Source organism: Onychomys torridus, chromosome X, assembly GCF_903995425.1.
Source record: "Onychomys torridus chromosome X, mOncTor1.1, whole genome shotgun sequence".
Lineage (NCBI taxonomy): Eukaryota > Metazoa > Chordata > Mammalia > Rodentia > Cricetidae > Onychomys > Onychomys torridus.
The window spans coordinates 46,894,150-46,921,042 of record NC_050466.1 but is presented as its reverse complement, the minus strand read 5'-3'; the positions used below and the strand labels follow the sequence as shown (position 1 = coordinate 46,921,042).

The window sequence follows — 26,893 nt, the reverse complement described above, 5'->3', positions numbered from 1 at the left end:
AAGGCTAAAGTGAAAATCCACTGTTTCCCTAAGTGGTCAGACTCTGACAGGTGTTCCAGTTAATTTCCCCAGTGCCACTGTGTGAAACAATTAAGCACCAGGCTGCTCTGCCCTGAAGGAGAGAATTCAATTGTGACAAGTTAGGTAGTGACTCTTAGATGGATATGGAATTGTGTCTATGAAGAAAAACACCTGACTGACAGAATTCATTTATGCTTGCCCTCACCCTCTCAGGGGAGCAAGAGAAGACTGAGGTTAGCATGTCCACTGAGTAAGCCATTTCTTTCACTGTTGTCTTTCTTTAAGGAAGGTGGCTAAGAACAAGGAAGGAATGAATGCAATTTATTGTATCTACTCAATGGGACAGAGCAAATAGTCAAGTTCCTAGGGTGTATCATACCTGTAGATTTCACTATGACTGCCATGCCTTTTGTCAAGTTCTAAGGCCCCAAGGACAAATAACAAATTGCTAGGCTCTTATCTTACAAAAGTGGCTGCCATATCTTCAGTCTATACAGTATCATCTCTAATCAAACAGGTAAGACTAATCTACTTAATACTCAAAAGCATTAAGGTCTTTGAGCTGAAGCAGCTTCAGAGAAAGCCATAGGATGGGAACATATTTAGCAGGCCAACTTGACTGTAGGGAGCTTAGTGTGCTTCACTATTCCTTGACATCATGTTATCAGGAATGGCTTAAAACGCTAGGAATCTGAGAAATCTCTTACCCAGGAGCTGGTGGTAAGGAGAGTCATCCTGATATTGTATTTTGTTTGTTTGTTTTGTTTTGTTTTCATTATTTTTCCTTTTTAAGTTTTCTTTTTTAATTATTTTTTAAATTCATTTTACATACCAATCACAGATCCCCCTCTTCCCTCCTGCTGCCACACCAGCCTCCCACACAATGAAACCCCACTCCCTCCTACAAGAAGGTAAGGCCTCCCATGGGAAGTCAGTAGAGCCTGGTACATTCAGTAGAGGTAGGTCCAAGCCCCTCCCCCTGCCTCAAGGCTTTTTGAGGTGTCCCACCATAGGTAGTGGTCTCCAAAAAGCCCCCTCATGCACCACGGATGGACCCTGATCCTACTGCCAGGGGGCACCTTAAGCAGATCAAGCTTCACAACTGTCTCGTTTATGCAGAGGCCTAGTCCAGTCTCATGGAGGCTCCTTAGCTGTTGGTTATTGGGGAAATTCTTAAGGCCACTCCACATAGTTAAAAGGGAGGTTTATTTAATGGCATAACTTACAAATTAAGGGATAGGTAGGTTGCAGGGTCTGGGAAAGGAATGGTGCAGCCCAGCATTGTTCTCTGGAGAACTCTGCTCGATCTAACTCCAGTGTCTAGGGTCCTGGAACCAAGAGAGCCCCAACATCCAGAACTCAGGTCTTCAACCTCCTGTCTCAGCCCCACCTTCTAGGAGTGACCATTACCGAAGCCTCAATGGGGGTTGGAACTTCCAGATCAAAGCTGGAATGGCTACCCACTACAGTTGGTCTAAATTTCATGAGTTCCCACTAGTTTGGTTTGGTTGTCTCTAGGTTTCCCCATCATGACCCTGATGTCTCTTGCTCATAGAATCCCTCTTCTCTCTCTTCAACTGGACTCCTGGAGCTCGGCCTAGAATTTAGCTGTGGCTTTCTGCATCTGCTTCAGTTACTGGAGAAAGGTGCTGTGGGATGTTCTGTATGTCAAATGTGTTGCTCTGATTGGTTAAAATAAATAAAGTGCTGATTGGCCAGTAGCCAGGCAGGAAGCATAGGGTAGGAGGGACAAGGAAGAGGAGAAGGTGGGGAAGTGGAGGCTGAGGGAAGACGCTGCCAGCCACAGCCATGAGAGAAAAGACATAAGATACTGGTAAGCCACGAGCCACGTGGCAAAGTATAGATTAATAGGAATGGGCTAAATATAAGAGTAAGAGCTAGACAATGGTAGACCTGAGCTAATGGCCGAGCAGTTTAAATAATATGAATGTCTGTGTGTTTATATTATAAGTGGGTTGTTGGACTAATAGGGCTTGGCGGGGGCTGGAGAGAAGCTCTCCAACTACAGAAAGGCTCTATTATGACAGAGTATTCACCGATCTGATTACTGGGGAAAGCCAGTTCAGGCTCCCTCTCCACTATTGCAAGTAATCTAAGCTGGGATCATCCTCATGGATTCCTAAAAACTTCCCTACCACCCTGTTCTCCCTGTTCTCATGCTATCTCCCTTTATCACGGTATCTCTTTCATTGCTCTCCCACTCCATCCATGTTCTAGTTTGACCATCTTGTTCCTTTATGTTCTCATCCCTCATCACCTACCCTCCATTGCCTACTCCCCACCCACAGTTTACTCATGGAGATCTCATTGATTTCCCTTTCCTAGGGCAATCCATTCATTCCTCTTTGGGTCCTCCTTATTAGCTAGCATCTCTGGATCTGTGGGTTGTAGTCTGGTTATCCTTTGCTTTACATTTTGTATCCACTTATGAGTAAGTACATACCATGTTTGTTCTTCTGAGTCTGGGTTACCTCACTCAGGATGATATGTTCTAGTTCCATCAATTTGCCTTTAAATTTAATGATGTCATTGTTTTTTACTACTGAGTAGTACTCCATTTTGTATATGTACCATATTTTCCAGTTGAGGGGCATCTAGGTTATTTCCAGGTTTGGGATATTATGAATAATGATGATATGAACATAGTTGAGCATGTGTCCTTCTGGTATGATTGAGCAGTCCTTGGGTATACGCCCAAGAGCAGTATAGCTGGGTCTTAAAGAAGATTGATTCCCAATTTTCTGAGAAACTGCCATACTGATTTCCAAAGTGACTGTACAAGTTTGCACTCACACCAACAGTGGAGGATTGTTCTCCTTGCTCCACATCCTCTCCAACATAAGTTATTAGTGTTTTTGTTCTTAGGCATTCTGAAAGGTATCAGATAGTATCTTAGAGTTGTTTGATTTGCATTTCCCTGATGACTAAGGATGTTCAGCAGTTCCTTAAATGTCTTTTGGCCATTTGAGATTCTTCTGTTAAGAATTCTCTGTTCATCTCAGTAGCCCATTTTTTAATAGGATTGTTGGGCATTTTGATATCAAATTTCTAGAATTCTTTATATATTTTGGAGATCAGTAGTCTGTCAGATGTTAGGTTGCTGAAGATCTTTTCCCACTCTGTAGGCTATCGTTTTGTCTTATTTATGGTGTCCTTTGCCTTACAGAAGCTTCTCATATTCAGTAGGTCCCAATTATTTTTGCTCTCAGTGTCTATGCTACTAGTGTTATATTTAGAAAGTAGTCTCCTATGCCAATGCATTCAAGACTACTTCCTACTTTCTCTTCTATCAGGTTCAGTGTAACTGATCTTATGTTGCAATCTTTGATCCACTTGGACTTAAATTTTGTGCATGGCAATAGATGCGATCTATTCACAATCTTCTACATGTTGACATCCAGTTATGCCAGCACCATTTGTTGAAGCTGCTTTTTTTATTTCACTGTACAGTTTTGGCTTCTTTGTCAAAAATCAGGTGTTCATAGGTGTGTGGGTTAATGTCAGGGTCTTAAATTCGATTCTATTGGTCCACATGTAGGTTTTTATGCCAATCCCATGCTGTTTTTATTATTGTAGTTCTGTAGTAGAACTTCAGGTCAGTGATGGTGATACCTCCAGCGGTGGCTTTTTGGTACAGGATTGTTTTAGCTATCCTGTTTTTTTGTTTGTTTGTTTGTTTTTTCCATATGAGGTCTAGTATTGTTCTTTCTAGATCTGTGAAGAATTGTGTTGGGATTTTGAAGGGGATTGCATTGAATCTGTAGATGGCTTTGAGTAAGATTGCCTTTTTATTATGTTGATACTACCTATCCATGAGCATGGGAGATCTTCCATTTTCTAATATCTTCTCCAATTTCTTTGTTCAGAGATTTAAAGTTCTTGTCATATAGATCTTTCACTTGCTTACTTAGTTACCTCAAGGTATTTTATATAATTTGTGGCTTTTGGAAAGGGTGATGTTTCTCTGATTTCTTTTGCAGCCCATTTATCATTTGTATGTAGGAAAACTACTGATTTTTTTTTTTTAGTTAATCTTGTATCCTGCCACATTACTGAAGGTTTTTTTCAGCTGTAGGAGTTCTCTGGTAGAATTTTGGAGTCACTTATGTAGACTATTATGTCATCTATAAATAGAGAAAATTTTCTTCCTTTCCAATTTGTATCCCTTTGATTTCCTTTTGTTGTCTTATTGCTCTAGCTAGGACTTCAAGTACTATACTGAGTAATTATGGGGAGAGTGGAAAGCCTTGCCTTGTTCCTGATTTTAGTGGAATCACTTTGAATTTCACTTCATTTAACTTGATGTTGGCTGTCAGCTTGCTATAATTGCCTTTATTATGTTTAGGTATATTCCTTGTATTCCTGATCTCCAAGACCTTTATCATGACTGGGTGTTGGATTTTGTCAAAGGCTTTTTCAGCATCTAATGAGATGATCATGTGTTTTTTCTTTCAGTTTGTTGATATGATATATTACATTGACAGATTTTCATATGTTGAACCATCCTTGCATCTCTGGGATGAAGCCTACTTGATCATGGTGGATAATTTCTTAGATGGGTTCTTGGATTCAGTTTGTCAGTATTTTATTGAGCAATTTTGCATTAATGTTCATCAGGGAGATTGGTCTGTAATTCTCTTTCTTTATTGTGTCTTTGTGTGGTTTGTGTACTAGGGTAACTGTAGCTTCATTGTTTCTTTTGTGTGGAACAATTTGAAGAGTATTGGTATAACTCTTCTTTAAAATTCTGGTAAAATTTTGTGCTGAAACCATCTGGTCCTGTTTTGTTTTTGTTCTTGGTTGAGAGACTTTTAATGGATATTTCTATTTCCTTAGGAGTTATAGGTCTATTTAAATTGTTCATCTGGTCTTGATTTAATTTTGGAATGTAATACCTATTCAGAAAATTGTCCGTTTCTTTCATCTTTTCCAATTTTGTAGAGTGGAGGTTTTTGAAGTATGACCTAATGATTCTCTATATTTCCTCAATGCCTCCTGTTATATCTCTCCTTTCATTTCTGATTTTGTTAATTTGGATGTTCTGTCTCTGCCTTTTGGTGAGTTTGGATAAGGGATTGTCTTCTTGTTGATTTTCTCAAAGAAGCAATTCTTTGTTTCATTGATTCTTTATATTGTTCTCTTTGTTTTGATTTCAGCTTTCAATTTGATTATTTCCTAGAATCTATTCCTCCTGGGTGAGTTTACTTCTTTTACTTCTAGTGCTTTTAAGTGTGCTATTAAGTCGCTAGTGTGAGATTTCTCCAACTTCTTGTTGTAGGCATTTAGTGCTATGAATTTTCCTCTTATCACTGCTTTCATAGTGTCTCATAAGTTTGGTTATGTAGTACATTCATTTTCATTGAATTCTAGGCAGTCTTTAATTTCTCTCTTTATTTCTTTCTTGACTCATTGGTGATTCAGTTGTGAATTATTCAGTTTCCATGTAATTGTAGATTTTCTGTAATTTTTGTTGTTGGTGAAGTCTAACTTTAATCCATGGTGGTCTTATAAAATACAGGAGGTTATTCCAACATTTTTTTATTTTGTTTTTGGAGACAGTGTTTCTCTGTGTAGTTTTGGCAGCTGTCCTAGATCTTGCTCTGTAGACCAGGCTGGCCTTGAACGTGTAGATATTCACCTGGTTATGCTTCCCTAGTCCTGGGATTAAAGGTGTGTGCCACAACTTCCTGGCTCCAACTTTTTTGTATCTGTTGAGATTTGCTTTGTGACTGAGTATGTGGTTAATTTTAGAGAAAGTTCCATGGGGTGCTGAGAAGAAAGCATGTCATTTTGTGTTAGGGTGGAATGTTCTATAAATCATTACATCTGTTAGATCCCTTATTTCTCTGTTAAGTTTCTGTCTGGCAGATCTTTCCATTGGTGAGAGTAGGGGGGGCATTGATGTCTCCCACTATTAATGAATGGGGTTTGATGTGTTATTTAAGCTTTATTAATGTTTCTTTCATATATGTGGGTACTCTTGTGTTTGGGGCATAAATGTTCAGAATTGAGACTTCATGTTGGTGGATTATTCCCATGACAAATATATAATGTGCTTCCCAAACTCTTTTGATTGATTTTAGTTTGAAGTCTATTTTTTAGATATTAGGATAGCTACACCAGCTTGCTTCTTAAGTACATTTGATTTGAAAGTCTTTCCCCAGCCTTTTACTCTGAGGTAGTGTCTGTCTTTGAAGTTGAGGTGTGTTTCTTGTATGCAGCAGAAGGATGGATCCTGATTTTGTATCCTTTCTGTTATCCTCTGTCTTTTTATAGCTGAATTGAGTCCATTGATATTAAGTGATGTTAATGACTAGTGATTCTTAATTCCTGTTATGTTTTGGTAGTAGTGTGTGAATATGTCCCTTCTTTGGGATTTGTTGCTGTGGAGTTATCTGTTGCCTGTGTTTTAGTGGGTGCATCTAACTTTCTTAAGTTGGAGTTTTCCTTCTAGTGCTTTCTTTTGGGCTGGATTTGTAGATAGGTATTGTTTAAGTCTGGTTTTGGAATATCTTGTTCACTCTGTCTATGGTGATTGAAAGTTTTGCTGGGTATAGTAGTATGGACTGGCATCCGTGGCCTCTTACTATCTGCATTACATCTGTCTAGGACCTTCTGGCTTTCAGATTCTCCATTGAGAATTTGGGTGTTATTCTGATGTATCTGTCTTTATAAGTCACTTGGCCCTTTTCATTTGCTGCTCTTAATATTCTTTGTTTATTCTGTATGCTTAGTGGTTTAATTATTATGTGATGATGGGACTGTTGGGGTATGTCTAGTCTACTTGGTGTTCTATAATCTTCTTGTATCTTCATAGCTATTTCCTTCTTTAAATTGGGAACATTTTCTTCCATGATTTTGTTGAATATATTTTTTTGTGCCTTTGAGTTGCTATTCTTCTCCTTTTTCTATCCCTATTATTCTTAGGTTTGGCCTTTTCATGGTGTCCTAGATTTCCCGGACATTTTGTGTTATGGCTTTAGTGTTTTCTTTGACCGAAGAATCTATTTCCTCTATTTTATCATCTACACCAGAGAGTCTTTCTTCTATCTCTTGTATTATTCTCTTGTATTTTGTTGGCTATGCTGCATCTGTAGTTCCTGTTCATTTACTCACATTTTTTTTTTTGTTTCCAGCATTCCCTCAATTTGTGTCTTCTTCATTGATTCTATTTCAATTATAAGGTCTTGAACTGTTTTCTTCACCTGTTTAATGGTTTTTTCATGGTTTTCTTAGCTTCCTTTAAAGGATTTATTGATTTCTTCCAACTTTTTGTTTGTCTTTTCCTCAATTTCTTTAAGGGAATTTTTTATTTCCTCTTTAAAACCTCTATTATAAAGATACTTTATTATAAAGATACTTTTAAGGCTGCTCTCTTCTGCAACTTCTACATTGTGATGTCCAGGTCTTGCTGTTATAGAGCTGCTAGGTTCTGGTGATGCCATGTTGCTCTTTATGTTGTATGTATTTTTGTACTCATGTCTACCCATCTCTTCCTCCAATAAGTGCAAGAGGTGCCCATGTCTGAGCTAGCTGCTCTTGGTCCAATTTGTGCTTGCTCTGTCTGTGTCACAGGGGGCCACTCTGGATCCAACCTTATCTCTTGATATAATTGGAGCTGGCAGATTCTGTGTCTCAGGGAGCTGCTCTTGGTCCTATCAGGGCTCTTGGTCTATTCAGATCTGGCAGATTTTTGTGTTCAGGAAGCTTCTGTTTGTCCAATGAGAGCTCTTGGTCCAAAGAGAGCTGATGGATTCTGTGTCTCAGGAAGCCACAGGGGTCACAGGGGGATGGGTGGGTTTGGGGCAGGGTGTGGGTCTTGTAGATTGCAGGGTCCAATGGGGGGGGTTGGTGAGGGAGCCTGCCCACAGGAGTCTTCTCTGCTGGCCAGCCCATCCTGATGTTGTTAAGTGAGGAAAAAGGGATTAATAAGTTTTCTCTGACACTTTGTCCTATTTTCCAAGCAGGAAGCCTGCATGGTTTCCACATGCCTATACTGGTCACCATGTATCATAATAATGAGCATTTATATACTACTTGGCAGTTTATAAGAGAATTATAGTATTATAATCTTTGACAGACAAGGAATGGAGATTCAGAAAGATGCATTCATCTGTCCAAAATCACAATGTCACAAAAATGACAAATGGTAAAGCTTCTATTTTTCATCTTCTTGAAATACTATATTAGCATATGATGCCAACTGGCAGAGATAATAGGTACATACATTTTTCTCACTTCCTTTTTGTTTTTTTACTGGTATGTTAACTTCCAAAAAAGTTACTACCACCCATTTCAACTTTGGTCTTCCCCTAAGCTCTTCCTACTCCTCTAAGCAGGATGGCCCAGATATGCCATGACTTGTCAGTCTCCCCTTTCTCCCTCCCCACCACACCACAACACACACAGTCTCCATAACCATATTCCATTGACAGTCTATTCAAGGCTCAGTAAGGTGTCATTAAGAGTCACCAGGTAGAAAGGTAAGGATTGAGGTGTGCTACTTGAATAGGGAAATTTTCCTAAAGAAGGTGAAATGCATTTCTAACCAGGACTCAAAATTAATCCCTAGACCAGTGAAGAAATTGCCAAAATTTTAGTGACATTAGAGTCCTGAGTGGTATGAAATGAAGCAAGTGATACAGCAGCAGATCATGGATATTGAATTCAACATTTCTTCATTATCATACTTCTTGAAACAGAAGAGTAGTTTTGACAATTTAAACAAATAGATTGCTTTGTTAGCACCTATGGGAGTGGGGGCTGTCTCTGACTCTTTTGCCTGCTCTTGGGACCCTTTTCCTCCTATTGGGTTGCCACGTGATATAATGGTTTTTTGCTTAGTCTTATTGTATCTTGTTAGGCCATGTTCAACGGATATCACTGAGAGGCTTGCTTTTCTCTGAATGGAAAAGAAGGGAGGAGGACTGGATCTGGAGAGGAGGGTGAACTGAGAAGAGAGGAGGGAAGGGAAACTGCAGGCATAATATAATGTATAAGAGAAGAATAAATGTTTTTGTTTTTTGTTTTTTGTTTGTTTGCTTTTTAAAGGCACAGAAATAAAAGTTCAAACTTACCCGCAGGATTTCCTCAACACAGCTTGGATCACTGGGAAGGCTTACCTAAAATAAACAAAACACAATAAACATAACTAAGTTCCACTCAGATAAGCTCACTATATGATAATGCTCACTGTCAGATAAGTCATAAAGACAGAGAAAAAGCTAACAATATTATTTTCCCTAGTAAACACAAAGTGGCAAGGTCTGCAAATGACTAGTTTGGTTTCACTTTAATGAAAAAGTGAAATCTAAGTGCATGATGTGGAAAGAAATTGACCCCTTGCTCTTTCACTGATGTGCTATAGGCCACTGAGCTGTTTTCCTCCCTTTCTGGTTTATACAAAAAGTGAACTTGACCTTGGGATCTTGCAGTTTTTCAACACTTGAACTTGAACATAGTTTAGCATATTATTGCATTTAAAGAAGAGTGCTAATTAGACTTCTCTAATTAAATTGAATTCCCCTTCAACTTGGACAGTAAAATCAGATGACTACATTTTTTTAATGCAAAAAATGAACTGAATTCTTGTGACCATAGCAGGTTTACCTTGACATTTAGAAGGAATCTCAAGTATATAGTAAGTGAATACCATCTCCCTCCACCTACCCTGTGACACTTTCTTAATCAATCAAAATCCAACCCAAATATAAACATGCTGAGGACTTGCTGTGTGTCCTCATCATATTTTTCTCCTAGGACTTGGCAACCAGTAAATGCAATGAGTCAAACATCAAAGATAGCAGCTCCACCATGGTATATGAAGGGGCACTTGAAAGTAGAACTACCATTGGTGAACTGTCTATCAGTCAGCATGTTACTTGAGCAGGCTCTGAGCATCGCCTAAAAGTTACCACCTCTCCCCTTCAAACATTCTTCAGGATAAAAATCCCATCACTGGTGTCCTGGGAAGAAAAACAGTGATTATGTCTCATTCTCCCATAAACTGCTGCAATAAATTAGCAGGTGTTGGGGTTAGGGGGTAGGCAACCATGGTGGTTTGGAGCCAAGGGGTACCACAAAGTCACATCATGCAACAGAGCTCTAGTGGGAAGTTTGTTAGGGGGAGGTGCAGAGGTGGCCTCCTAGGGAGAGCAGAAGGAAATGGGATGGCAAGAAGGGTTTGCCTTTTATAAAGGGATATAGCACAGATGCATAGGGAGAGTGTTCTATGCTCTATTTAGTGGCTGCAGTAGCTATAGTGTCACATCTTGGCTGCTGCTAGGTCATGGAGAGTAGGCCTGTGTAAATGCCTGAATGTTAACAACTGCTTTGAGGGATGACAGGAACATTCCTGCAATGTGAACACTGCCACAGTATCTGTGAATCCCAGACTTCTTGCAAGACAGGTTCATCATTAGTCTCAGATTGCAGATGCATTTAAAGAATATTTGAGAAAATCTAAAGTAGACTTTGACATCAGATTTCCTCAAACTTAAAAAATGTACATGATATCACATAAATATCCAAGTATTATAAAATTCATTATTGAGTTTCCATTGACTTCCCCCTAAATTTATTGAATTTTTCTACATGTAAGGATTCTTGCTCCAGGAAGCATAAAATCCCAAGTACTGGAGACAGGCCTTGAGATTTCCAATAATGAGGTTAGCTTCCCTGGATTACCACATACACTTCCAGGTTATGCTTATTTTTCTAGTGTAATTATTAACTGTATTCTCTTTCAAATTAAAAAAGGATCCACTTTGGATGACAAATTATATAGCCACACTTCCTAATGCAATAATATTTAAATATGAGGTTTAAGATACAATAAAAATCAAGACAAAAGTTGACTGGACACATGTTATAAAGAAACTTAAATTATAACTTTCAAATAAGGACAGTTGTGAACCACCATGTGGATACTGAGAATTGAACTGTGGCCCTTTGAAAAAGTGACAAGTTCTCTTAACAGCTGAGCCATCTCTCTAGCCATTACGTTAGATTCTAATTTTAAAATTAACAACTTCTGATAATGCACAGAATATGGTTTTTTTTTGGTCTAACATAATAGTATATAACATAACTTATACTTTCCTTTACTGGTAATTCTTAGTGTCAAATAATATATCTACTAATTTCTCAGTGATCCAGCAAATGTGTTTTTCAAGATGATTCTTAAACTTCCAATAAATACCTTCCTAAACACAAATATCTAAAGTGTTGCAATGAAGACTAACATTGCCATTGTTACACAGTATCAGTGTAGGCTCTGTAGGCTATATATGTGTGCATCAAGCCCACCACCACCACAATTTCTTTGCTCACCTTTTTTAAAACAAACATATCAAAATTAGTTTTGAAGCTAAAGAGGATGAAAACAACAATATTCTCATACAGAAAGAGTTTTCTCCTACGAGTCAAAAACTTTGGGTAGAAAACTTGGTCTAGCTCATAGGAGTCAGATTTAGTAACTACCTATGAAAGTTTCAGGATTTATAATCATAAAATATAATTTAATGTAAAGTATAAATAACAATAACTTTTCCTTTCAAATCTCATAGGTTCCCTGTGCTTATCAATGAAATAAGGGATGCTGAGTGTGCTTTGTGGCTGCAAGACTACACAGACTTCTGTTATTAAAAGTGCAGCTAAGAGCTGTCTTGAATAAACTGCAAATACCATCCCTCCACCTGGAATTATAGTTGCTCAATTCTTTAAGAAAGGAAAATCTGTCAAGAAAAGAGATGTGGACACTGGGGCTTTGCGGCAAATCAGATAATGACAATTAGAGTTAGAGACAGTATCACTCAAGATAGAGAACTATACAGACAAATCTATATGTGCCCATGAAAATACTAGAATCCAGTATTCTTGTGAACTCAATCCTTTTGCAAGTTTATCTAGCTCAGCCCCACAACTGGTTTCTCTCCAGACAACAAAAATGGACCTGGAAGTGCTTCTTAACTTGTCAAAACTTCCTGCACATCTGGAACAGTGTTGGGCATGGAGGATTACAAAGAAAAATGATGGGAGACCTGGCCTGTGTCTCAGAGTTAAATGTCTAGACAGGACAGGAAAACAAACAATTAGAGAGCCATTGGGGCATACATGGTAAGGCAGTCTTGACAAGGGTAATAGGATTTTGTTCATTCATCAGATCTCCCATTTACTTTTTTTTAAAAAAATTTTTCTTTATTATTATGTGTTTTAAATTTTATATATCAGCCATGGGTTCCCCTGTCCTCCCGCCTCCCGCACCCACCCCCACATTCCCCCCAGCCCCTCCCCTCCATTCCCATGTCCTCCAGGATCAAGGCACCCCTGGGGATTCATTTAAACCTGGTGGATTCAGTACAGGCAGGTCCTGTCACCTACTTCCAGACTGAGCAAAGTGCCCCTGTGTAAGCCCAAGGTTCCAAATAGCCAGCTCATGCACTAAGGACAGATCCTGGTCCCACAGACTGGGTGCCTCCCAAACAGATCAAGCTATTCAATTGTCTCACTTATCCAGAGAGCCTGATCCAGCTGGGGACTCCACAGCCTTTGGTTCATAATTCATGTGCTTCCATTCGTTTGGCTATTTGTCCCTGTGCTTTTTGCAGAAATCCACAATGATATATCCTCTGTAGTCTGCTGGCAATGGTCGAGAGAAAGCCTGATCTGACCTAGTCTGGTGATCAGATGACTAAACACCCTAACTCTCATCCAATAACTGATGGAAGTGGATGCAGAGATCCTCAGCCAGGCCCCAGGTGGAGCTCCAGGTGTCCAACTGTCGAGAAAGAGGAGGGTCTGCAAGAGCGTGAATTGTTGAATCCAAGATTACTTTTTTAGACAATAAATCCTGATTGATCTGACACTGTGCTCAGGATAGTGCAGGGGTGTGTGGGTGGTAACTTAAAGACAAAAAACACATCACTCTTGCCTTGAAGACTCCATACAAATAAAGGGAAAGGGAAATTGTCTGTTTAAAGGGGAAATAGACAATAAGGAACTGGAAGTCTCATTTAAGTGCTAAGTAAAGAGTACCTATCAGATTCAATGACAGAGCCATCATATCCCACAGAAGCTCTCATCCCTTGATGTACTTACTGTAGTCCTCACACCATATGGGAGTGAGAGGCCAGAGATTTGACATGGGGCCACTGAGAAATACTGAGGCCACCTGAGGCCACTTTAGTCTCCAAGCCCCCTACACCCTACAGTGCAGTGACTCACTGGGGTTGCAGTACCACTAGAAGAAGGTTGCACTAAGGCCAAAGCTGGATTTTGTCTTCTTGAACACTGTGTTTTAGGAAAACCACCCATAGCACTCCCAGGGATTCTAGAGGAGTCACTCACACAGGTGTGAAAGAAAGAGACAGCCAACAAGGAGTGGTGCTATTAGGATTGGAACTGCCACACTGTTACTTAATTCCAGAGCCACCTTTTCCTCTTTTTAAATCCAATCTTGAGCATTCAGGTAGTCCACAAATCACAAATTAGCCACTTAGAGCTGCAGTACCCTTTAAAATCCCTGTCTCCATGCCCTCCTCCTAGAGCAGAAAGCAAGCTGTACAAGGACAACATGCAGGAGAGGCTGTGCTCTCATTCCCAGCTCCAGAGGACTGTAACACAAATTGCTAAACAGTCTTATTAATCAAAAACACAGAGCCAGATATTGGGGTGAAAGCTGAAAGGTCAAAGAAACAGAATTGGCCATAGCCAACCTCACCTCACCAACTCCTCAGCCAATCCTTGTTCCTCAGACTGAATGTGTCTGAGTCCTCACCTTTAATGGTCTCAGTTGAACTCCTGCTTAGTTCCTGTCTCCTTACAACTTATAGACCATTCTCTACTTAGCCATGTCACTTCCTGAGATTAAAGGTGTGTATTCTTCCCAAGCAATGGCATCAGATCTCAAGTGCTGGGATTAAAGGTGTGTCTACCATGCCTAGCTCTGTTCCTAGTGTGGCCTTGAACTCACAGAAATCCAGACAGATCTCTGCCTCCTGAGTGTTAGGATTAAGGGTGTTGGCCTGGCTCTGTCTTCTGATCCCCAGATACATTTTATTTGTTAGAGCACAAATAAAATATCACCACAGAGTACTCTCTTGTGCTGTGCAGGGTTGTGGTTCTCTGAGAGCTAGGGAAGGGAGATATACATCATCAAGCAGGTGGTAAGTAGTTGGAGAATGCTCACAAGAGCCTACCCTCTGTGAATCTAACACTGCAGGCAGCCACACCACGTAACCACAGACAGACCACACACAGATAATCTGCCTAGTGATAAATAGATACCTTACAAAATAATCAAGGTATCTTTAAATCATCAAATATTCAATTAACTGAGGCAACAATAAATGGATTGTATAGGATGTTTTAATCATTCTGGAATTAATCATACTTCTTGGTAATTAGGGTAATACAAGATACCAAAAATACCCTGATTGTGGCATTGAGAAACATAAGCAGCAACTAGAACTATTTAAAAAAAAAAAACATGGAGATTAGTGTAAAACCTTAACACAATAGTGATTATCACATTCTTAACTCATAGGAGTTCAACTTGTGCCTCTGACTCTGTTTACCTATCTACCTAAAAGCAATAAAAAAATCTACTTTTGCAAATTCTGTGAGGTTGAAATGAAGTGAGGTATATCAGAGTACCTTAGACCAGTAGTAGGTACATGCTTATGTACATATTCTAAGTCCTGCCAGTGACTTGTAAAAAGGCACCAGCATCCTCTGTCTAGAGAGTATTAAAGAGTTGGTGCTATAGACTTGTATTTTAACATCAGAATGTGGCTAATTAATTGTTAAATCCTCTTCTGGGGCCTAGCTCATAAAGAGTTTCAGGTTGTTGCTCCATCTACTGGCCCTCACTGAAGGTGACAAAGGAAACTAGAGATGGAACTTGAAAGAATATGACAACAGAGAATAAGGAGAGTGAGTGGTGAGCAGAATGGTGGAAGGGGGATCAAAGGGCTTCATTATGAGTACATAGCTTCACTGATTACATTAGGAATGGGCAACAAAGAACGCATATGTAGAAAGGCCCATTATCAGCTGAGAGTATCTAATGGCAGATGGAATTTAAAATGAAGAGTACTTAATTCCATGGGTCCTGAATAGTCATTTGCTCACTGTTCACTTATGTGTTGTAATAACTAGTTTCTATAAAAAGAGGGAGCTGTAATCAGGAGGATGCTTGGGTATGATATGTGTGTTTTATATATATATAGTGTGTGTATGTATGTGTATATGTGTATGTTACAAACTTTCAACAAACAGAATAGACATCTAGGAATATTTCTATAACAAACCAAGAATCATCTGGAAATTCCTTGTTGTCTAATCTACATTCTTCCAAAGATATGCCTGATCTTTTGAGCTGGCCTCTGTATTCTGCAAATATTCAAAAAGTATTGTCTCTTCCTCTGGCTACATTCCCAAGTCCAGTAACACTATAACATTCTCCATGATTTCACTTCCACTTTTTCAATCTAGTCTCAAATACTTGAAACAAACCCCCTTGTCTGCCAGCTTCCTAGATTCTGCTTCAATTTATGTGTTCTCCTTTTGCTGTGCTCTTCTCAACCTAGTGTTTACTTTAAGGTTATACTCTACAATGATGTTATATAGGAGGGGTTGGAGGGAGGAAATGGAAGTGGGAAGTGATGGATTTATATTATAATCTCAAAAATTAAAGGAAATAACTTTTATATGCTCTGCTCTAAAAACTACAAACATTCTGGCCATGTCCTTTTCTTTATGAATTTTTTACATGTGTCTTCAACTCCTCCATTACTGTGAACCATCCACTTCCCACCCTGTAGAAATCTTAGCCATGAAAGAGTGACCATTTTAGGCTTTAAATGAATTCTATCAAACTTCTTATTGGTTTTACACTACATTTAACAGCTGTCTCATGTGGGGGCATGTGATTTATTCTAGGCAGTAAAATTATAGGTGTACAAATTAGAATGAAGTAGGGCAATTGTAGAATTACTAACTGGTACAAATATATGGTAAATATGTATCAGAAAGAGTATTCATTTCTTAATTCTGTCAATGAAAAAATAAATGTTAAGATGTTTAGAATTGACTTGCATTCCTAAGCTCCCCAGTAATTATAGTAGCTCCTGGCACTGAATAGTTAAACAATCGCAAAGCAGTGCCCTCATTTGCTGGAAAAGTAGCCTATAAAAGAGTAAAAAGAAAAATATGCTAGCAGTCAAGATATGATAGTTCCAAGTCCAATTTCAACCTCTGGTGAACTGTGTGATTTGGGACAATTCACTTTCTCACTCCTCAGCTTATGCCTTAAAGGCATGAAAATATTTCTCATGTTTTGCATCTCTCATAACTATAAAAGGCAATAGGGTAGTATCTCAGAGTCGTTTTGATTTGCATTTCCCGGATAATTAGGGATCTTCAGCCATTTGAACTTCCTTTGTTGAGAATTCTCTGTTTAGTTCTAGTTTCTTGAGTTCTTTATATATTCTGAATATCAGCCCTCTGTCAGATGTGGGGTTGGTGAAGACCCTTTCCCATTCTGTAGGCTGTCGCTTTGTCTTGTTGACTGTGTCCTTTGCTCTACCAGCTGGATCAAGAACAGAAAGGGAGAACAAGGAATAACAGACCATGATAAATGATGACCACATGAGAACAGGAATAGGCAGAGTACTGGAGAGGTCCCCTTAAATCCACAATGATACATCCTCTGTAGACTGCTGGCCATTGCAGCAAGAGAAAGCCTGATCTGACTTAGTCTGGTGATCAGATGGCCAAACACCCTACCAGTTGAGCTGGAACTCTCATCCAATAACTGATGGAAGTGGATGCAGAGATTCTCAGCCAGGCCCCAGGTGGAGCTCCAGGTGTTCAATTGTCCAGAAAGCAGAGAGATTGATTGTAAGAGCTTGAATTGTTGAGACCAAGACTGGAAAAAGCACAGGGACAAATAGCCAAATGAATGGAAGCACATGAATTATGAACCAAAGGCTGGAGCCCCCAGCTGGATCAGGCCCTCTGGATAATTGAGACAATTGAATAGCTTGAACTGTTTGGGAGTCATCCAGGCTGTGGGACCAGGACCTGTCCTTAGTGCATGAGCTGGCTGTTTGGAACCTTGGGCTTACACAGGTATGGACACTTTGCTCAGCCTGGAAGGAGGGGACTGGAGCTGCCTGTACTGAATCCACCAGGTTTAAATGAATCCCTAGGGGATTCTTGACCCTGGAGGAGATGGAAATAGAGGGGAGGGGAGGGGGAGAAGTTGGGAGCGGGATGGGGGAAGACAGGGGAACTCATGGCTGATGTGTAAAATTAAAACAAAAATATAATAATTTAAAAAAAATTCAGTTTAAAAAAATAAAAAAAGGCAATTGGAGAGACATATAAGATAATCAACATTATTTTTTTAAGAAATGGCATTATAAAATAAAAATATGATTACTCTTATTTTGTAAAAGAAAGAGCATTGTGACATTCTAAATTTATGAAGCACATGAAATGAAAGTAAATGACAGTGTCTTCAAACCATAGGCTAGATGTTATGCATGTACTCACATCACACATGTGCATTCACCTACACCCAAATGTACACTATTTTTTTCCATATTTTTCCAAAGAATTATTGTGCTTTTACCCAGGGCTACAGCCCATGTGAATCTGATTTATCTTCAAGGGAATGGTAGGCATGAGGAGCTTATGACATTCTCATTATATAAATTTGGAAGAAAGGTACATTGATAGGAATTGGTGATGTGGGGCTAATAGTGTTGTTTTGTTTTGCTCAGTTCAGAGGAGAACTAGATAATTGTTAAAACACTCTGAGACTCTGAGAGATAAAAAGCAAATAGCTCAGGATCCAATGGGAGGGTATTGCTGAAAGAGGAGCATGAATGCTTTCTTACCTTATGTTAGCAAGAAAGGTAGAGTGTTTGGGTATATAAGCAGCAGGCTAGAAAAGGAGATATGGTAGGACATGTCTGACTGGATCTGTTTTTCATTATAAAATATTCAACATAGAAGATCATCAGGTGAGAATATAGTACAGCTTTGGGAAGGAAGAGTAGAAAGGAAGCTGGAAAATATTTGTCTTGTCTTGGATAGCAGGAATTTGTAATGTGGGTTTGCTATGGATGGACAATAGAATTATGTGGCAGTGTTGAGAAGAGAAAAAGAAAGCAGCAATGTGAAACATAGGAGACACTCCATATGGACCTCATGCTACGTGTAAATAGAGAAAGGAAGAAAACAATGGGGGACATAAGGAAATCAAAGGCCAAGAATTTCTAACAATTTTGACTGAGGTGGCACTTGGCTTCTCACCACTACATTCTTTTATTTCTGCCACTTATTTAGTTAGTGGTAGTCTACAGATCCCCAATTGTTCTCATCTATAAAATGCTTTATTCTCAATTCATGAGATAAACAGAGAGCTCAAAAGTAAAATTAAGGATTTGAGGAACCCACACTGGTAACTCTGGTAATGTTACACAAGTCCATATGAAATGAAATCCAGAGCCAAATATGTCCCCAAGGGTTGGGGATCTATGGGCCCAAATAAATTCAACCTTGTATTTAAGGGAGCAAAGAGGACTCCAGTTGCCCACATTTTCTTCCTAGAAAATACACCTATACATCATCAAGAGGAGGTAATGGGTTATTTAAAATGAGCTCTTCACAAGGGACATCAAGATCATGATGGGAAAACATACAGAGACAACCAAACCAAGCTAGTGGGAACTCATGAACTTTAGACCAACAGCTGTGGAGTCTCCATAAGCCTGGACTAAGTCCTCTGCATAATTGAGGTAGCTGTGTATCTTGATCTGCTTAAGGGGTCCCCTGACAGTAGGATCAGGATCCATCCCTGGTATATGAGCTTTTTAGAGCCCACTACCTATGATGGAATAACTTGCACAACCTTGATGCATGGGGGGGGGGCTTGGACCTGCCTCTACTAAATGTACCAGGCTTTGCTGACTACCCAAGGGAAGACTTACACTTTTGGAGGAGGAAATGGGGGGAGGTTTGGGAAGGAAAGAGAGGAGAGTGGGGAGTAGAAGGAAGAAAGGGGGATCTGTGGTTGGTATGTAAAATGAATAAAATATGTCTTAATAAAGACAAAAATTAAATGAGTTCTTCAATCATTCTGATATTCTGTATGTCAGAATATTTTATTTTCAATTATTTCTTCTATTTTTTGTGATTATTATATAATTATATTATTTCCCTTCCCCACTCCAAATCCTACTACATACTCCTCTTTGCTCTTTTAAAAATTCATGGCCTCTTTTTCCATTAATTGTTACATGTATATGTATGTATGTATGTATGTATGTATGTATGTATATATATATATTTCTAAATATAACCTGCTCAGTCTGTATAAAGTTACTGGTGTGTTTTTAGGGCTGACCACTTAGTATTGGATAATTAATTGGTGTGCTCTTCTCTAGGGAAGACTATTTTAACAATAATTTTATACATTCAATATATGATAGTCAACATGAAGCGTATTATAACATGATTATCCTTTAAAATACGTCTTTGAATAATGAGGTCATCAAAGCATTTATGGATGTAAAGATACTAGGATTTATGATTTATTAAAAAATGTGAAGCCAGCATGAAGGTCCTTTGGGAAATTTCTGAAGACACTGCTACAGACACTTGGTGAAATCTTAAATTAACTACTATAATCACAATTATAAAAGCAATTTAAAATGTTAGATCTTTAGCTCCATTCTTTGAAAATCATTCAGAAAATAAATGTCTTTCCTAGATTCTGGTGGTCACTCACCCTAAAGAAACCACTATGTTCTTCTATTAAATACATAATTATTTAAATGCCAAGTTTAGAATAAAGGGGCCCAATTTTAGTTTGATTTTCTTAGTGTAATTTCCCCGAAAATCATGTAAGTAGAAGTGATTTTAGAAATTGTACTCACACATGCACTCAATAAAAATGTGACAACAGAATGCACTTGATAGAAATTGGCTCCACTTTCAAAGTAACCTCTAGCGAACTTTGTGCCTTATTGACTTTCCAAACCCTGCACTTAACGATTGTCTTAATTGCTGGTGGATGACACTGCAGTTCCACAGAAACAGTTACAATTGCTCTTCTCTGACAGTGATGATCCTAAAGAACAAGCCATGTGCATAGGAAACTGAAACCTCGCCAGCTCCCCTATTACTTATAACTCCAATTAAAACACTTTTATCTATTAATGCCAAGTGACACTGCTAAATATATTCAGGGAAGTTCACAATTTTTTCCTATGCTTCTGAAATCTCTTAGATCTGTTCCTACTTACATATGCTTTAACTGCTCACTAAAATGAACTGATAGCTAAGAATAACTTACTTCCATTAGATTTATAAATCTCATTAATTAATCCTACATCTTAAATGGTGTAAAAACTGAGCTCAAATGCAAGATCTAATTAAAGAGAAATAAAAAAAAAATGTTAAGGAACAACACTGAGATTGAAACACAGAAGTAACTGTTTAGCCTCAAATTAATGAGCACTATACTAAGCAAGCATGTCTATTAATCCCTAATGAGGATTTTAAACACATTAAAACTTCCTAATACAAAATGTTTGCTTTCTTTTTATCCAGTAACAAATAAGCCAGTAATTTTCTGGCTCTAAATGACACTATTAACTGTCACGGCATGTTTTATTTGACAAACCCTCCATTCAAATACTGTAAAATCAATTAATTTGCCTGTTGTGAAATGTGTTTCTTGATAACTTCTATGTGAGTTTTTTTCTTTTCAAAGCAATGTAAATAGAAGGTCAATGTAGGTGCCTGATTTTGTTTATAAAACAATACCACAGTAGCTATAGGTTGTCAAATCTGTTTGCATTTCAAATGAATAGAAAGCCAAACTCCATTTTCAGGTCAATCACAGATGGGTCTCCTGATAAGTAAACTGCCTCAGAGCAATAATTTCATTACCAGAAGATGGTCTAATGTTTGAGAAAGGAGAGTAGGCAAAATTATTATGCTGTTCAGTTATATATAATGATTTGCCACACTGGCCCTGACTCTTACTTTGTTAAATTACCTGGAGCTTTGTTAGATGTTTCCTTCTCACATGCAACCTTTCTCTAAACATATTTATTTACATGATGATCCAAGACATCACTTTCTAAATTTGGAGTTCATTCATGATGTTTTAATTTCTTTTGCTAATTATCATTATTACTTTCAGTTACTATACAAAAAAAAATGGGTTTGTTAGGATTTTCCAACAAGTATATCATTGTTCTTTGTTCATATTCTCGACATCATCTTTTGTCGCCTTCTCTGCATGCGCTGGTCCCCTCGTTCCCCACAGATATTCATTCTTCCTTCTGCTTTTATGTCACACACACACACACACACACACACACACACACACACACACACACATTCTGGAAATGAGAGGAAAATATACATTTGTCTTTTCTCTAATACAAGCCTCCCCTCACCCCTTTTTCTTCCAGTCTTTTCCCATTAGGCCTCTCTTCCATCAATATAGGCCTTTTTCTATGTTCTATAATCTAAAGAGCATGTATAAAACAAACAGGAAACAATTGTCTTTGTGAGTATGACTTTTTTCACTTAACATAGTGATAATCCCCTTGTGTGCCAATTGTTAAGTCTGATAGATACCTAGGAAATGATAAACTGAGGTGTCTATTAACATATCAAAGTGTGATGGTACACATGGCTCCAGACCCAGAGCTGGTGGTAAACTGTACCACTGCCATGTTGGGAAGCTGAGGTGGGCAGAGCCAGCAGCCACAGTGGCGTTTCAGTCTTACAAAGATGGATATTACACAGAGAATCTGGTTTGTCTTGTCTTTGGGATTTTTAACCACAGAAAAAGATATGATCATAAAAGCTGTTGAGTTAAACAAATATGTAAATTTTAAAGGTACCTTGACTTCAAAATTTGAATATAAGGATATGTTGCTTTGAAAAGGAGTCTCTGCTTTTGTTTCCACAGAAAGCCAGAGGCTATGGATTTGTTCCAGACTAAGATATATCAGGTTTGATCAGCCAAGACCACCTAAAAGGTCTCTGATGACACCATGGCCCAGATGATCTGACATCCAAAATGGTTTCAAGGCAACTGGCTCAGAGGTTCACCCTAATGGACTACTCTATAATCCTAAAATTTTCTTTGTATCCCCATAAGATACAGCACCCCCCTCCAGCAGGAAGTAGTAAGAGAAACTACGCCTACATTCCCAAAATTATCAAGCTGGCTTTGAAAAAGGAATTGGCTCACTCCTTCTCTAAACCCAGACATATTGCTAAAAGAAAAGGTTAAGAGATTTCTTGTGTCCCAAATCAAAAGAGCCCTCTAGTATGGGACAGAGAAAAACCAATATTTTTCTTTAAAGCAGGTTGATTATAAATGAGATCTCTTTCTAAAGAAGAAAGGGGGATATGATATAGATATAATAGGATGAAAGCTTAGATTAGGGAACTTACTTCTAAAGAGCAACAACTTGTTTAAAATGTTTTACATTGGTATGGATTTTGGTCTATCGATACAAACTTAAAGTTAATTTTGTTATACTGTGTGTATATTTCTAATCGTGTTTAAGGTATCATGTTTGTATAGCTCATTTTAAATTGAAATGGATAATTAAAAATAGATTAATAATTAGTCATCTATGATAATCATACTCATAGCCATGTTAGTTAAGTCTTCTAGATATACATAGACATATTTCAGATAGATAGGTAATCTTCAAATACTTCAAAGACCTACAGAATATGGCATTTAAAATGTTTTTAAAATTTAGACTTTCTGGACAGTGAGACATGTCTGCTCCTGGTAGCACCGATTTACTTCAGAGAGGAGGATGGGCATTGAAGACACTTCATATGGAGTTTATCTTCACCTTGGCAAAAATAGCTATTTGGGCAAGAAACTGTTCTTGCCTGGACTGCTCGATCAACTGGACATACAGGACCCATAGAAAGGTGGCCACTGAACTTTGCTTAACAAAATGGTCCTTCAGGTTCCTGCTTCACACTGAGAGAAATGACCAAGAGACTCTAGCCCTGTGGGCTGAAGACAGATACCCCAACTTTATAAAGGAACATTAGGTGACTGTCCAGGCTGCCAGCTGTCTCTGTCTACCCTGCAAGACTCCCAAAAGTTGCTTGCATCCTTCTCCCGTTTCTCAGGTAATATTATATCCTTCTGAGGTCTTTGATGTGGTTGAAGACTAGATAGTTATAATTTTCTCAGTTATGATAAAAGATAAGTTAGTTATAAAATCTTAGACTCACAAATATAAGATAGATAGGATATCTTCTTTAATATTGTAACTGTAATTCTTGCTTGCTAATTGTTTTGTTATATGTAATTGTACTAAGTAAAAGTTAAAACCTTCCTAAAAAAAAAAAGAAAAGGGCAAGTGCTGTGGATATCACTCTGTGTAAATAAAGTTCTGATTGGCCAGTGGCCAGGCAGGAAGTATAGATAGGACAAGAGAGAAGAGAATTCTGGGAAGTAGAAGGCTGGGGACAGTCACCGCCAGCTGCCGCCATGAAAAGCAACATGTAAAGACACTGGTAAGCCACAAGCCATGGGGCAAAGTATAGACTAACAGAAATGGGTTAATTTAAGATAGAAGAAGTAGATAACAGGAAGCTTGCCACGGCCATACAGTTTCTAAACAATGTAAGTTTCTGTGTGCTTTCTTGGTTGGGTCTGAGCGACTGTGGGACTGGCAGGTAAGAGAGATTTGTCCTGACTGAGCCAGGCAGGAAAACTCTAGCTACGCCTCTCTTCCATCAATATAGGCCTTTTTCTATGTTCTATAATCTAAAGAGCATGTATAAAACAAACAGGAAACATTTGTCTTTGTGAGTATGACTTTTTTCACTTAACATAGTGATCATCCATTTGTGTGCCAATTGTTAGGTCTGATAGATACCTAGGAAATGATAAACTGAGGTGTCTATTAACATATTAAAGTGAGGTTCTCTCAGTATCAGCATAGAAAATACCTGATACAGAGTCCTGGGTCCTCTAAGCACTTTTCATCCTCACCCTCTACCCTAAAACTCCCCAGCCCTTGAGCTTGGTTTCCCTTCCCCCAGTTTATTTTCCCTATATAACCCATCCCTTTTGTCTATGAGCTCTCTTGGTCTTTTCTCTTAGTACTCTTGGTCCTGTTTTTTTTTGCTCTACTCTTGGATGTCTCTTTGTCTGTCTACCTTCCTATCTCTTCCTTTGCCTCTCCTCTCCTTTCAAGGCCAAGTCTATTCTGCTGGTCACATTCAGTCTGGACAGTTCCAGATGCCTCTGGCTGTTCTCTCCCTCATATCTACAATAAAAACCTTCTCTTTGGATTGCCCAGTGTCTGAGGAAGATGTTACATCCAGCATGGGATATCTGAGGGAAAAAATATATGTACATTATGTTCTTATGTCTGTTAACTTTATTCCTCTAAGACAAAATTCTATCTATGTAGCTACAGCTTCATCAGGCATTCAGGGAAGGAATAAGTCTAGATTTACCAAGCTCTTTGTCCATCTAGATATTTCTCTGGCATGAAATCCTGTCTACATAGCTTCAGTTCCATCCTGACACTCAGTTCCTCTTTCTTTCCTGTAGCTGGAGATTTTCTAGTCCTGCCTGGCCCACAGTCAGGACAAATCTCTCTCACCTGCCAGTCCCATAGCTGCTCAGACCCAACCAAGTAAACATACAGAGACTTATATTGCTTACAAACTGTATGGCCATGGCAGGCTTCTTGTTATCTATTTCTTCTATCTTAAATTAACCCATTTCTATTAATCTATGAGTTGCTGTGGCAGCAGCTGGCAGGTCTCTCTGCCTCAGCCTTCCACTTCCCAGAATTCTCTTCTCTGCTTGTTTTGCCTATACTTCCTGCCTGGCTACTGGCCAATCAGTGTTTTATTTATTAACCAATCAGAGAAACACATTTGACATGCAGAACAGCCCACAGAACTTCCCCTTTTCTTTTTTTTCAAAAGGAAATTTTTAACTTTCACATAGTGAAATTACAGATAACAAAACAATTATCAAGCAAGAACTACAGTTATAATATCTAGTCTATTTATAATAACTAGTCTATTTGGCAAAATTAAAGAAGATATCCTATCTATCTTATATTTGTGAGTCTAAGGTTTCATATCTAACTTATCTTTTATCATAACTGAGGAAATAATAACTATCTAGTCTTCAACTATATCAAAGACCCTAGAAGGATATGATACTACCTGAGAAATGGGAGAAGGATGCAAGCAACTTTTGGGAGTCTTGCAAGAGTAGACAGAGACAGCTGTCAGCCTGGACAGTCATTCAAAGTTCTTTTGTAAATTTGTGGCATCTGTCTTCAGCCCACAGGTCTAGAGTCCTTCATTCACTTTTCTCTGTGTTCTGTAGTATGTCTGGCAATTTCCTCTGCAAGGCAGGAACCTGAAGGACCGTTTTGCCAAGCCAAGTTCAGTGGTCACCTTTCTATGGGTCCTGCATGTCCAGTCAGTCAAGCAGTCCAGGCTATAACAGTTTCTTGCCCAAATGGCTATTTTTGCCAAGGTGAAGATAAACTCCATAGATTGTCTTCCATGCCCATCCTTCTCTCTGAAGTAAATCGGTGCTACCAGGAGCAGACATGTCTCACTGTCCAGAAAGTCTAAATTTTAAAAACATTTTAAATGCCATATTCTGTAGATCTTTGAAGTATTTGAAGATTACCTGTCTATCTGAAATATATCTATGTATACCTAGAAAACTTAACATGACTATAAGTTTGACTATCATAGAAGACTAATTGATCTGTATCTCTTAGTTATCCATTACAATCTAAATGAGTTACCTCAAAGGAGAGTAGAAATATATATATACAGTATAACAAAATTAAGTTTAAACTTGTATCAATAAACTAAAATCTATACCAATGTAAAACATTTCAAACAAATTGTTGCTCTTTAAAAGTAGGTTCATTAATCTACCTTTTCATCCTATCATATCTATATCATATCCCCTTTTTTCTTTAGAAAGAGATTGCATTTATTTTTTTTTCTTTTTCTTTTGCCAGAGCTGAGGACCAAACCCATGGCCTTTGCTTGTTAGGCAAGCACTCCACCACTGAGCTAAATGCCCAACCTCAGATATTGCATTTATAATCAACCTGTTTTAAATAAAAATATTGGTTTTTCTCTGTCTCACACCAGAGATCTCTTCTGATATGGGACAAAAAAAATCTCTTAACTTTTTATTTTAGCAATATGCTCCGTTTTGAATTACTTATTAAATATTATCAGGTTTAAGGTGGAAACTCAAGCCATTGGGTGCCATTTGTAGCTGGAGTTTTTCTGGTCCTGCCTGGCTCACAGTGAGAACAAATCTCTCTCACCCGCCAGTCCCATAGCCACTCAGACCCAACCAAGTAAATATACAGAGACTTATATTGCTTACAAACTATATGGATGTGGCAGGCTTCTTGTTATCTACTTCTATCTTAAATTAACCCATTTCTATTCATCTATAAGTTGCCACATGGCTTGTGGCTTACCAGTACCTTACATCTCGCTTGCCGTGGCAGCAGCTGGCAGGTCTCTCTGCCTCAGCCTTCCACTTCCCAGAATTCTCTTCTCTGCTCGTTCTGCCTATACTTCCTGTCTGGCTACTGGCCAATCAGTGTTTTATTTATTAACCAATCAGAGCAACACATTTGACATACAGAACAGCCCATAGCACTCTCCTATTTTACTGCTCTCTCATAGTTCTACTGACAACCAAGCTCTTATGCATTCAGCCTCATTTTTGTCCTTTATTTGTTCACCCTCCACCTCTACATGC

At 38.5% G+C, this 26,893-nt stretch overlaps 1 protein-coding gene across 1 annotated transcript in view; it reads right to left on the bottom strand.

The window, feature by feature from the left end:
* The window catches only part of Aff2 (AF4/FMR2 family member 2), a 599,435-nt gene that overhangs the window by 218,638 nt on the left and 353,904 nt on the right, over positions 1 to 26,893 (bottom strand). The window contains exon 4 of the mRNA XM_036174712.1: positions 9,120 to 9,164. Coding sequence (XP_036030605.1) covers positions 9,120 to 9,164 — 45 coding nt within the window. The remainder of the gene's footprint in view (positions 1 to 9,119; positions 9,165 to 26,893) is intronic.